At 34.1% G+C, this 13,371-nt stretch overlaps 1 protein-coding gene across 1 annotated transcript in view; it reads right to left on the bottom strand.

The window, feature by feature from the left end:
* LOC106469997 (death-associated protein kinase 2-like) overlaps positions 1–13,371 on the bottom strand; it is a 74,553-nt gene that overhangs the window by 12,794 nt on the left and 48,388 nt on the right. Inside the window, exon 6 of the mRNA XM_013930516.2 lies at positions 11,122–11,274. Within this exon, the coding sequence (XP_013785970.2) occupies positions 11,122–11,274 (153 nt within the window). The remainder of the gene's footprint in view (positions 1–11,121; positions 11,275–13,371) is intronic.

Genomic DNA, 13,371 nt, shown 5'->3' on the forward strand with positions numbered 1-13,371 from the left:
CAAAGCTACTCAATTGTCTATCTGCGTTCAGTCCACTGTGGAGAATCGAACCCCAGATTTTACCATTATAAGTCTGTGAACTGACTGCTGACATAACGAGGTACAGTACAGTTATAAGCTATGTCAAAACACATGAAAATAAACCGTATACATTATTGCAAGCAAATGTGACGTGTATAAAGATTACCAACTATACCTCCACCCAAAACTAAAGTTCAGCTTACTTACGGTTGGCGACCCCCAGTGGCACAGTGGTATGTCTGCGGCTTATACCACTAGAAACCTGGTTTCGATACCATGGTGGGCAGAGCACAGATATCTCATTGTGTAGCTTTATGCGCAATAACAAATAACAACTTACGGTTGACATGTAATTTAAATGATGCCGTCTTACTATGCCATCTAGTAGAAACCAACAATTTCCAACCTACACCAAAACAAAAGTGGCAATAAAAAAGTAACACGGGGCTATACAAAAACCCACAACACACATACCAAACAACTTGTGAGTGAAAAAATTCTACTTAAAATTTTATTTAAATAAAAACTCGCACTTCAAATAAACCTTTATTGGATGCCCTCAGTAAAATACATAATAATATTTGTTGGATGTTCTCAGATAATATGTAATAACTTTGTTGGATGTTCCCAGATAATATGTAATAACTTTGTTGGATGTTCTCATAGAATATATAATAACTTTGTTGGATGTTCCCATAGAATATGTAATAACTTTGTTGGATGTTCTCATAGAATATATATAATAACTTTGCTCTCACAGAATACGTAATATCTTTGTTGGATGCTCTCACGTATGCAATAACTTTGTTAGATGTTCTCACATATGTAATAAATGTGTTGGATGTTATCACAAAATATGTAATAAATGTGTTGGATGTTCTCACAGAATATGTAATAAATGTGTTGGATCTTCTCACAGAATATGTAATAAGTTTCACAGAATATGTAATAAATGTGTTGGATCTTCTCACAGAATATGTAATAAGTTTCACAAAATATGTAATAAGTTTCACAGAATATGTAATAAATGTGTTGGATGTTCTCACAGAATATGTAATAAATTTGCTGGATCTTCTCAGACAATATGTAACAGCTTTGCAAGATGCTCTCAACAGAATCTGCTATATATAGATGAAAAGCCGTCCGTCTGTCACGCCGACACATTGGCCATTGCGGTACGATCAACATGCAACTTACACAAAACGGATGATGCGCTACTTTGGGCATATAATTAGATTTGAGGGTAGGTTGGTAGAGATCGTGATAAGAAATAAAATCGAATCGGGTATACGAGCGCGCCACATGCTTAGTATTTCTGGCGCACAAAAATCATAACCAATGGCTGAAATTCCGCATTACGTTTGCTTGATTGTCAACGAGACACATTGAAGCAACATCACTAAATTTTGTCCAATCGGAACCCTCGGCTACAACTCTATAATAACCAGCATGTCTTACCCGCAGCACATTTTAATTTTGAAAATGTCTAACACGCTTCTTCAGCTCAGCAGGCTAACAAAGTCAAAACCAGGAAGACAATCCAAAGAGAAGACACCGAAATTCATAATAAAATTCGCTGTCTTTACCATCACAATTAATAATTTGTAGGGCCAAATATTTGACCAAGTAGGAATACGTTTTCGAGAATTATTTTTTCGGATGTTTCAACGTATAAGAATTTACCATTAAGAAAATTTGAACATAACTTAAAAATAAGGAGATGAACAAATATGCAAATTTTTTGTGTGTGAAATACTAGAACCAGAATAGTTATTTTCCATACACATATTGTTACTAGATTATAATTCATTTTTAGAAAATATGTTCATAAAAAAATATTTATATGTAATTTTGAGAAGAAAAATTAACCATTATTTCCTGTCATATGATGGACATTCAGCTTTTATGTAATAACTTTATTGGATGTTCTCACAGAATATGTAATAACTACTGTTGTCATGTCCCATATGGCGATTCGAAACTTACAATAAAATAATAACATAAGCTATGTAAACTGCGCTGTTATATGCAGCACGCTTTCTAGTATGTAGCAACTTTTAGGTAGTTTTCCGGGCATATTTTAAATACACGTTTCAACTTGTTTTACTATTACATTGGGTTTGTAAGTGAAAATGGACTCTTTACTAATACACAAGCCTTTAATTCTAAAATTGTTAAAACATAAAACCGCTGCGATATGAATGTTCTATCCATTGTACCATACCCTGGTAGCTCCACATCAATACGAAACGAGATTAGGTTGGGTTTGCCCTTAGTTCCTAAGCTGGGGGGAAGGGAGGAGATTTATATGACCCCAAGTAATTTTATTTTGTTGATAGCTAGTTTCTGTGATAATTTTGCGCCTTTTTATATTCTCATACGTTATTTGAAGCTTTTAAAAACATTAGTAAGCCTTTTCAAACAAATTACCCGTTTTCTAAGAAAAAAACAAAAAAAAACAACGTCTGAGTTTGTGACCCCACCAAAAATCAACGAAGTACTTACGGGTTAAACAAGATATTCCTTCTTTGCTTGACGTGAAACTGGTTAAGTTAATATTGATAGAAAAAACTAAAAGCGAATAGAAATAACACAAAAGAAACAAGTGCAGTAAAGCGGAAAACTAGGAAGTGTACTTTTCTGGTGGTTTAGTGACAAGGCACAACTTTGCTCGAGGTCACGTAAAATATGAGAACTTGGTGTTTTGACTGCATGATTGAAGACAATTATACAAAAAATCATCATTAGAGTATTTTTTATAGGCATCATCTCGTGATGTTCTGATCTTCAGTGCATTTAATATCGTAAAACATGCCTTAGTACTGAGATTTTATGACCTGTAGACATACAAATATAACAAAGGAAGTACAAGTGGAAGCCCAGGTGTTTTGTTGTTTTTTGCCTTATTACTAAGCAAACACAAACAAGGCAGTTCTGTGATAGTATATTCATACTCTCAATTGTTGAGGTTCAACAGAGATATCCCCGTTTAGTTCAGAATACCCTCACATTCAACGAACTCTCGTTTCACTACTCAAAGTTAACATAACACACAACCTGAATCCAAATCTCACACAAGCCCCGCTTCATAGTTCACCGATTACGTTAATAACTGCCGGACAGTTTTTGTTTCTTGTTAAGCGCAAAGCTACACAATGGGTTATCTGTACTCTGCCCACAGTGGGTATCGAAACACGATTATTAGAGTTATAGCCTTCACACTTACCGTCGAGCCATCAGGGAGTTAGGTTCAAATGATCTAAAATGTGATGGTCGCAGAAAATTATAAAATCTGAAAATACTTATAATTTTAAACTATATAAAATCTGTTGATACCCGTTAAATAGTTCTCTGTGATCCTGACCAATGGCGTACGTGAACTTATGAAGGCTCTGAGACGGGAACATTTGCCCCCTCCCCACCGATCAACATCACAAATGTTACATAAATACAATAATACACTATATTATAACATAACTCAAATTAAAACCATATTTACGTCAGTTTCGTGTAACGTTATGACTGGGTGTGGAGGGTATGAGGGGTCTCTGGTTGTTCATTCATGGGGGCCTCAAAGAATGCTGTGCTGCCCATGTTCATACGTGTAACCATGTATCAGGAGAAACTCGGATTCTCAAAATTGTTAACTTTTACGTATCTTATAAGTGGACATATACCAGTTGGAACTGATTTAGGTCTGGCGAGCTCCTGAGGTCCTGAGGCAACTGCCCAACTTGTATATACACGCCACCGATATTCATGATCACTTACTTTGTTCGGGCTATAAACATTACTCACCTGAAATATGAAACAAGGTTCTACTTTTATCATGCAATGGTGCAACAATTAAAAGCAGCAAATTTGATAAGTATAAAAGTATTCTGCTAAGCAATTCCGAGAACTGACCTTGTTGCCTCTGGCTGTTTTATCCACTATAACAATATAAGCCAGTTTATTTATATGCCAGGCTCCAACAAAACCCGTTTGATATGTTAGTTTCTCTGAGTAAACTTCTATTCTTCTCCTTCACCTTGTTTGTTTGTTTGTTTTGAATTTCGCGCAAAGCTACACGAGGGCTATCTGCGCTAGCCGTCCCTAATTTAGCAGTGTAAGACTAGAGGGAAGGCAGCTAGTCATCACCACCCACCGCCAACTCTTGGGCTACTCTTTTACCAACGAATAGTGGGATGGACCGTCACATTATAATGCCCCCACGGCTGAAAGGGCGAGCGTGTTTGGTGTGATGGTGATTCGAACCCGCGACCCGCAGATTGCTAGTCGAGTGCCCTAACCACCTGGCCATGCCAGGCCAACGCTATGATGTTGCACAAAGATTAAAAATTGTCGAATACAGAATTACGAAATGTGTGAAAGGATTTTTCACTTTCTATAATTTTAATGTTTTGGCTGATACCTTTTATTTGTTGAAGTTCTAAGTAACCCAGCCTTCGAAGTAATAAGGTATGTGATAAAGTTTTTTCAAAACCTTATCAGCTGCTGTTTGGCTTACTCAGACAAGGAGAGATTAAAAATAATTAAAATAATAATGGATTCGAGTAGAACAGAATATTTATTATTATTAAATAATATTTATTATTATTAAATATTATATATATGTATTTTTAAATTAGGTACAATTAGCGAAGATAGCTCTCGTGTAGCTTTGCGCGAAATTCAATATCTATCTTTCTGGTAGTTATTTTGATGATAAAGATTTCTAAAGAAAGATATAATTAATCATCCGGGGTGCTCAAAGATTAAACAATCTTTTTTCGCCCCGCTAGAGGTAATGGTGAATTTAGATCGTGTGGATTAATGTCCTTAAAGGCCGATTGTGAATTATTGGGAAGAGTTAAAGTTTTACCTAACATGTAAGAAAAATGTAAACGAGGCATGAAGGCGACAGAGGTGAAGGCAAGGCAAGTCGCAGACACGCCTTGCAACATCATAGCGACACCTATCGAGTATTTTCTCGAAACAATGAAAATGGCAAACAACGTTTTTCAATGCGTAAATGAACAAGCTTCGGTTTAACAAGGTTAAAGCTTTAAAAATATCTTGAATTGTTTGATTATGATTTGTATAGTTATCTATAGAACTAAAAGGGTAACTATAATGCATGCTTGCTTGGAAAGCTTTTTAAACTTCATTAAAGTATTCAACCAGGAACGTCGAGAGCCAGCACGAGTCCCGGGGCAAACATCCTCGCCCCCCCCCTTTCTCTTTCTTACCATTTTCAATAATTTATTAAAAAGAAGATCCAAAATTAGGACAGAAGTGAGCTCATAAACCAGACAAAATAATAGCAGCAGCCGTTTTTACCTCACAGTATAAGCGTAAAAACGTTAATCAAGTAACAACAAATATCTATTAAATCTATAAAGTAACAAATACATATTAATTATTACTCAAATTATTATTTCAGTCGTTCTTAATGTATCAAGCGTCTTTATGCAAAGAAAAGCCAAAACTATGGTTTTTATCATTAAAGGAAGACATCGCCTAATGATGCTTTGTGGGCTTTACGGCATAACCAGGTTTCATTCGCTCGGGCCCCTAGGAAGTTGCCCCCCCCCCCCTTTGTCGGCGGGCCTACATTCAACAATGAAATTAGGTGCAGGGAAGTACAGTGACGTCACCATATGCGTAAGAGAGGGATGGACGTAAATAGTGTTATGCGCTACAGAGGGAAAGCTGTTTGGGGAATGAATCTGTCATCCCTCAGACGCCACCCCCCCCCCCCCGATACCCTGGTTTTGAAAGTGTCGCTAGATCTCGTGTCTCTTACTGGATAAGTCGATCGGTTTGTCATTTGGCTCAAGGTGTTTGGTGGTATACATAACACCTAATATGAAATAGGTTTAACCCTGCACGGCCATCAGAATTGTTCAGAACTCTAGGTACTAACCTATAATACGAGTAGTCTAAGCAGGTCACTTAACTATTTCAATTACTTTAAATACTCAGTACTGCCTTGACATTTCATAAACAATGGGGCTATCTGTGCTGCGCCCACAACGGGTATCGAAAACACGGTTTTTAGCAATAACCTTTGTGCATTGAAATATAAAATATCCCCCCAAAATTTTCGTATGTGAATCAGGAGATTTTCCCGTTTGATAAAATAATAGTAACTGAAAATCATCTCTTTTAATTGTGTACTCAGCAATGTTTAATCTTTATGCAACACCACAGCGACACCTTTTGAGCATTTTCTGAAGAAAAAAAAATGCAAACAATGTTTTCCAGTTCGCAAAGAGCAAATTCCGGTTTAAAACAAGATTAAAACTCCGAAACATACATTGAACTTGTTTGATTAACATTTACATAAATATTGAAATTTACTGTTTATTTAATGTTAGTTTTAGAGTCTACGAGCTTGGAAAATTTATAAATGTTATAGTAGTTCCAAAAAGTCGCTATACTAAACAAAAAAGATACAAATACAAACAAATGCTCCATCAATTTTTTGGAAAAATTGCAGGTACAACAAGGCAGCTTCAACTTATAATATCGGCACAAAATCATCCCTGGAAAGAATCAGGGACGAATCCACCCATACGACTTTAAGTCGTTTTAAGGTTGTCCAGACTGCTGTTCCTGGCTTCATTTGTAGTACGATTGAAAGGTGTATTTAATCAAAAGGCGATTATAAAATTATATGGTGTTATTTATATACTAAAGGAGTGATTGTTGTGACGAACCCCTTAATTTCCTGTGACTTTCACAAGGCTGTGATTATCCAAGGATAAGTTAATGCAAAAAAGATTGTCTGCTATTTCCTGAAATTAATTTTAAAACTCGGTGTTTTCTAATATACCTTAATTATTTAATTAATAAATACACTGTAGGTCTATCGCAACTAATTGAAAATTTGTGATTCTGGCAATTTATTGCAGATCCGGAAACTGTTGATTACGTGTGTAACATCTGATTATTAGAGGGACAGTTCGAATATTAATCCTTCAACTACGGTTGACATCATATGATGCAAGCATTTTGCGCGCAACATTTTGAATGGCCCGCCACAGAAATTCGCGAATCCTTACGGATGGGGTGACAGGCAGATCTACAAAAGCCGCAAACAAAGATTTAAATACTGACAAGTAACATCTGGAATAGATACATAATTATTCATCATTCATAGTATAAAACTTTTACCTGTTGATGTTTCGGAAAAAACATTTTCAAAGAAAATTTATTATTTTTTATTAGTGACAAAAAGAAAAGTTTGTTTTGTAGTTAAGCACAACGCAACACAATGGGCTTCGATGCTTAGTTCACACTCAAGTATATAATATCAAACAATATGAAAACGACATAATTGTTAAAAATTAGCCATAGAATGGAAGCATACACTTATTTACGTTCTTGGTATTATACAACATCCAACGCACTTTAAATAAATGTTTCTAATAAAATAAAGATTTTGGCATTTTCTATTTTGTTAATAAACCAATAGATGGCGCAAGGCTATATAGCTTTCACAGTTCTAAGTCTCAAATGCAAAATTAGGATATAAGAGCGAGGACATTTTTTGATTTCAGAAACATCAAATTACTTAGGTTTTTAAATTCGATGCAGCTTCAAACGTAGAAAGAAGAGCAATACATCATTTTTAACAAAGAAGCATCATGAAAACTTTTAAGTCTTAACTAATTACAATTTTCTGAGGAAATTAAAATTTACTGTTTTGTTTGTCGTTAAGCGCAAAGCTACACAATAAGCTGGATATCTGTGATATGCCCATCACAAGTATCGAATTCAGTTTTTAGCTTCATTAGCCTTCAGACTTACCGCTAAGCTACTGGGGACAAATATACTGGTCTACAGCATTATCTAGTAGGTATAATCAGTTTGTCATTAGAAAATCTACACATAAAACATTTAATTTCATGTTTACCTTCATATGTGAATAAAATAAATAATTCTTATCAAACGTTGTATTTAAAAAACTAAACTTTCCAAGTTTGGATTACATGTCCTAACGCTCTATGCAATATCAGTATTAAATTTCAAAGTCGTGCATAATTCAATTTCATACGACATGCCTAGTATCATTAAACTATTCTAATCCAATACTTTATATATTAATTTAAATCAAAAGCATTAACTATTATCAATACATAAAACTTTTATTTTATTTCGTACCTGGAAAATAATATTGTTTAACCTCTGAACATTTAATATTATGTAAGTTACTTCAACTGCATGAACAAATTCATTTTTAAATGCTTACATGATAATAATAATAAAATTTCTAGCTAATCTCAAGTTTCTGATATTTATCTGATTTTCTGTGTCTCGCGCAGTAATACATAAAAACACATTACCAATTTTAAGTAGTTTGTATATATATTTATATACTATACTAGCAGGTTCTCACAAGAACCAAACTGATACGCTATTATTCATCTTGGTAATTTTCATCATGGTCAAAAATACTATACTCTATACTCCAGCGCTTTCAAAAAGTAGACCTTTCTTCTTCGGGGGCAAACTAGCGATCGAGTTATATGGAATCGTATTTTTGAGTTAAATTGATTTTTTTAAACCTACGTGTTTTCCTTTCATCATGGTCAGTTTAGTACCAGTTTACTTTTACGCTGGCTTTGATTTTGCAACAGAAATAATTATGTAATATATGAGATGGGATATAATCTCACTAATCATTCTTGGCTACGGTTTGTTTTTGGAATGTTGAAGAGGGTAGGAAAATTAATATCTTGAAACAAATTCATTTGGCAGTGTTTGCGAGACAAAAGATACATCTGAAATGATATTTTTCACACACCTTTGATTTTGAGCCACAATGGACAAGTTATGGGAACGTGGGAAAAAAATATCTGCAGCTAACTTATTTTTATAACAATTTCTGGGAATGTTTGTACAATTTGACACTTTATGAAATTACATTATCTCAGAGAAGATATCTATAGGATAAATGGTTATCGAAATATATTCAACCATCTTAAAAATTTAAAAACTCAGTTCTTATTGCATAAACTGTGAAAGAAATGGTTTAAAACTAAAAATAAAAGGAATTATTTCTTAGCATTTGTATTTTGTATTTATGGCAAAGTTACTAAGGCTGTCTTCTGCCATTCCTAATTTTGAATTTCTGACTAGCCAGTCAGCAGCACCCTACCAACAACTATCCCACACAAATGGACTTACTGTCATTTTTACAATGCACCAACAGCTTAAACCCATCATGGGTTTAGTAAAAGCAGTTCAAATTTTGTTCCAGTTTTGTTTATTACATCTCAACACACCAACCACTATCAAAATATTTATAGGATATTTTAATCCACTGTGAAAGCTAGTTCAGTGATGTTGAAGACATTCTATGGAAAAAAATGCTATCCATTCTAACAAAAAAGAAACTACAAAAATGTATTTTTCCATGTATCAGCACTGAGATCCAATATACAAGCATTTTTATATATGACAAATGACATTAATAGATTAACAGAGAATGGAGTTTTGCCAAAAGCAGCAGCTTTATCTGACAGATGACATTAATAGATTAACAGAGAATGGAGTTTTGCCAAAAGCAGCAGCTTTATCTGACAGATGACATTAATAGATTAACAGAGAATGGAGTTTTGCAAAAAGCAGCAGCTTTATCTGCCCCTGTAAGTAACATATGCATGAATAAACTTAAAAAATATTTTTTAAAGATTAAAGGCCGAGTTATTTGATGGAAAATATATTTCAGCTACATTAAATGCATTTAAGTAGACAAATTTTCATTCACTTTTATCTCCATTAGATTAGGAATTATGTGCTAGGCCTGTAAATGGAGGTCAAAAACTGCTACAAATCTCAACCTATCTTCATTAATCTACATCGTCCTCCTACAATTTTAAAATGCATAAGAAGCACAACAACTACACTTTTCAACAAAAAGAAAAAAGGTCAAGTGAACTTGATGTAAAATAAAAAATGCAGAACATTAGAACTAGAATCTAAATTCAATAGAAGAAGGATAGTGAAACATACCACCTAAAAAACAACAAAAAGTCAAGAATGAAAGTAAGAATATATGAACTGATACAAATTTGTACATGAAACTAATATCAAAATATTCTCTAGCATGCTTTAATGGTATCAGTGAATATTCCAACCTTAACAACTAAGGTCTACAAGATGTCACTAAAACAAACATATATAGATATATTGAAGAACATATTTCAGTAACTATAGACTTTGATAAAGATAAAATCCTCATCACTGAATACTGTCTTTAACTAATCAAGTACAAAAATTGTTCTTAAAATTTCCAGATTTGTTTACGAAAGATTTTGTAAAACAGACATAGAAAAAACAGGATACTAAACAGTCAGATGTATAGAAACCAAATTAAAAACAGACATAGAAAAAACAGGATACTAAACAGTCAGATGTATAGAAACCAAATTAAAAAAAAAGATTAGAATAAATTAAGGACATTAAAATTAATTGGTAATTTAAGGGTGATTATATAATATACTTGTTTAAATTTGAAAAAGAAATTCAGAGACATTTCTTAATCCTCTTCCAAAATCTGTTAGTTTCATGTGTTCATTGCTGAGATATGAATATTACTTTCTTTGTGCATTGTACATTAAAACACTTACTTATACATCACATAGTTTATTACTGAATTTAAGTTATCAGTTCTTTCAAATGGCTAAACCACAGAGTTCACAGCTGTATTACCTAGAGTACTGGCCAATAACCTATTTATATACTAAATATTAAAAAATGATAAAGTTACACCCAATACAACTTAAAGAACAAAAAATTAAATTATTTAGATAAATCATTTAACTGATCAAGAAGTGGTCATTAACCATATCATATGCCTTCACTTCTATTTCTCAGTCTCTCCATACTTTTTTTAATCTCTAGGTACTTTTCTGTAAGTTTTGAACATAACAGACATCAAAGATGTGAGTTGGACAATGCATGAAAAGAACTGCTCTTTCAAATTTTAAATAATACTGAACTAAATACTGCACTTTCTATCTAGCCTAATTCAGTTGGATATAAAATATATACTTTTGGTAATTCTACAGAATAAAACACATACACAAAACAAGTACAAATGATTACCTGGGATCTTTGACTAGAAGTTTAGCTATGAAATCTTTGGCAAGCTCACTGACATGGCTAAAGTATTCGTCATCAAAATAATAGTCCACAGCACTTATGTTGCTAAAAGTTTCTTGTTTGCTGTCCCCTAGGAATGGTGATATGCCACTCAATCTGGAAATAAAAATAGATCTTGAATACAATTTGTAATTCTATAAAATAAGACAGAAATTCATGAATATACATAATGGCTATTCGATAAAACAGATTAATTTCAGTTAATATAATCAAACAATTTGAATAAAAAAGCTTATCATAAGCATAAATGTCAAGAATTATAGTATAGATTTTTTTTCATATTTTTCTGTGAATTCTCAATCAGTGAGTAAAATATAGTAAATTGTTTTATATGCAAGCTCACAACAATTAATTTAGTATTAAGATAGCACAAACATTTCAAAAGAGGAAGAAATGTGTGCTTATTTTATTAACCAGAGATCAAGAAAGCTTCTTTTTTTTTAAGCAAGGTAATATTTAGTCACACAAAGAATTGCTGGGTAATGTATTTCCTATAACCAACCTAGCTGGTGTGAAGTCAGAACTTGTGTTTATCTAACACGAGTAATAGTTGACCACACTAATTTTAAACTACCAATTTCTTTTCAGTTTTTGTTTTTTTTGGTTACTGGAGATCATCAACAAAATTAGCTATAAAAAATAGAAATAATGTGTAACAAGTTTTTTTATAATAAACCAAGTTTTTTTACTATAAATAAATTCGATCTTCATGTCAGTAACCTCAACATTTAAGAGTTAATCATAGTAAACATAGGCAATAATAATGTTACGTCTCCGTTCGTTAGTTAATTTTCCGTAAATTCGTTCCGACGAAACTTTAGCGACACAAGTCCTTTCTTAAATAAAACTGGTTTATACTTTCTGAATATAACTTTTCGATACACTTAATTTCAACAGTCGCTTCGTGGCCGGTCTTATATATACAAGACTACACTATATCTAGAAGGATCACGAGATTTAAGGAAAAGACGTGAATGTTCGAGAATGACATGGTGTGATACTAGTCACGTGACCTCGATGTCGTAACACTGCCCCTTCCTTAGTATTGGTTGTCCCGAACAATAGCCACTTACATTAAACCAATAACAATTAACAATAACGTAATTAACTGTACAGAATAACAAACACAAAATTACAATTCAACAAAGTCTCTTAATTTTACGGGACGTATCTTCTTCCATACTGGTCTCCATCTCGTTGGCTTCTGCTTCATGTGGGGTTCATCTGCTTCATCAGGAAATGTCCTATCGTTGATAACAGTCACATCAGTGGTAGTAACTTCATCAAGAGCTTCACCGTTTCCCTTCTCAAAACTGAGTAGAGTTTCTTCTTCGACAGTGGCTTTTTGGGGTGGTACTTCTTCAGCAGCGTCATTTGTTCCTTTGTTCACTTCGTCCCAACTGAAATGTCCTGGACCGTGATAATGCCAAAGCCTGTTGGCATGCATCACTTTTGGCTTACCTCGCCGACCACATTTTATCCGGAAAGTCACATCTGAGAGACAATCCACTATTTCGTATGGGCCTTCCCATGGAGAAGACAAGTTAGAAGACTTCCATTTGGTCTTCCTGGGCTTATACAACCAGACCTTGTCTCCTGGTACAAAGCTGACTTCAGTAGATCTCTTATCATAACATGGCTTCATCGAATCAGCAGACGTTTTCAAGTTTGAACGCACTTGATGGTGAATATCATCTATCCTTTCCAATAACACTTCCACAAACTCTGACATATTCACAGGCAACTCTTCATAAGGTGGGCATCCCTTATGCTTGGGTCCCCTTTTAGCATTACATGTACTGCATGTTCTGCACCATTCTTCCACATCTTGCCTCATACCTATCCAGTAAAATCTCTGTCGTAGGTGACTCAATGTCTTCTTAATTCGGAGATGTCCTCCTGTTAAACTATCATGGGATTGACGCACCACAACTTCCCATAACTTCCTCGGTATAACTGTTTGCCAAGTCGTCAATTTCCCATCTGTTGTTTCCCATCTCCAGAGAGGAATACCATCTTCAAGCTTTAACTGGTCCCATTGTGCCCAATAGTGCTTTGTCACAAGGCTTAGACTAGACACCTTCTCCCAAGCAGGGCGCAAAACGCTTCAATTATAAGCTTCAAATCTTGGTCTTTCTCCTGTTCTGCTTTGATATCTATATTTAGTTCCACTTCATCATCATCAACTCTTTC

The sequence above is a fragment of the Limulus polyphemus genome, unplaced genomic scaffold (assembly GCF_000517525.1).
Source record: "Limulus polyphemus unplaced genomic scaffold, Limulus_polyphemus-2.1.2 Scaffold3763, whole genome shotgun sequence".
In the NCBI taxonomy this organism is placed as follows: Eukaryota; Metazoa; Arthropoda; class Merostomata; order Xiphosura; family Limulidae; genus Limulus; species Limulus polyphemus.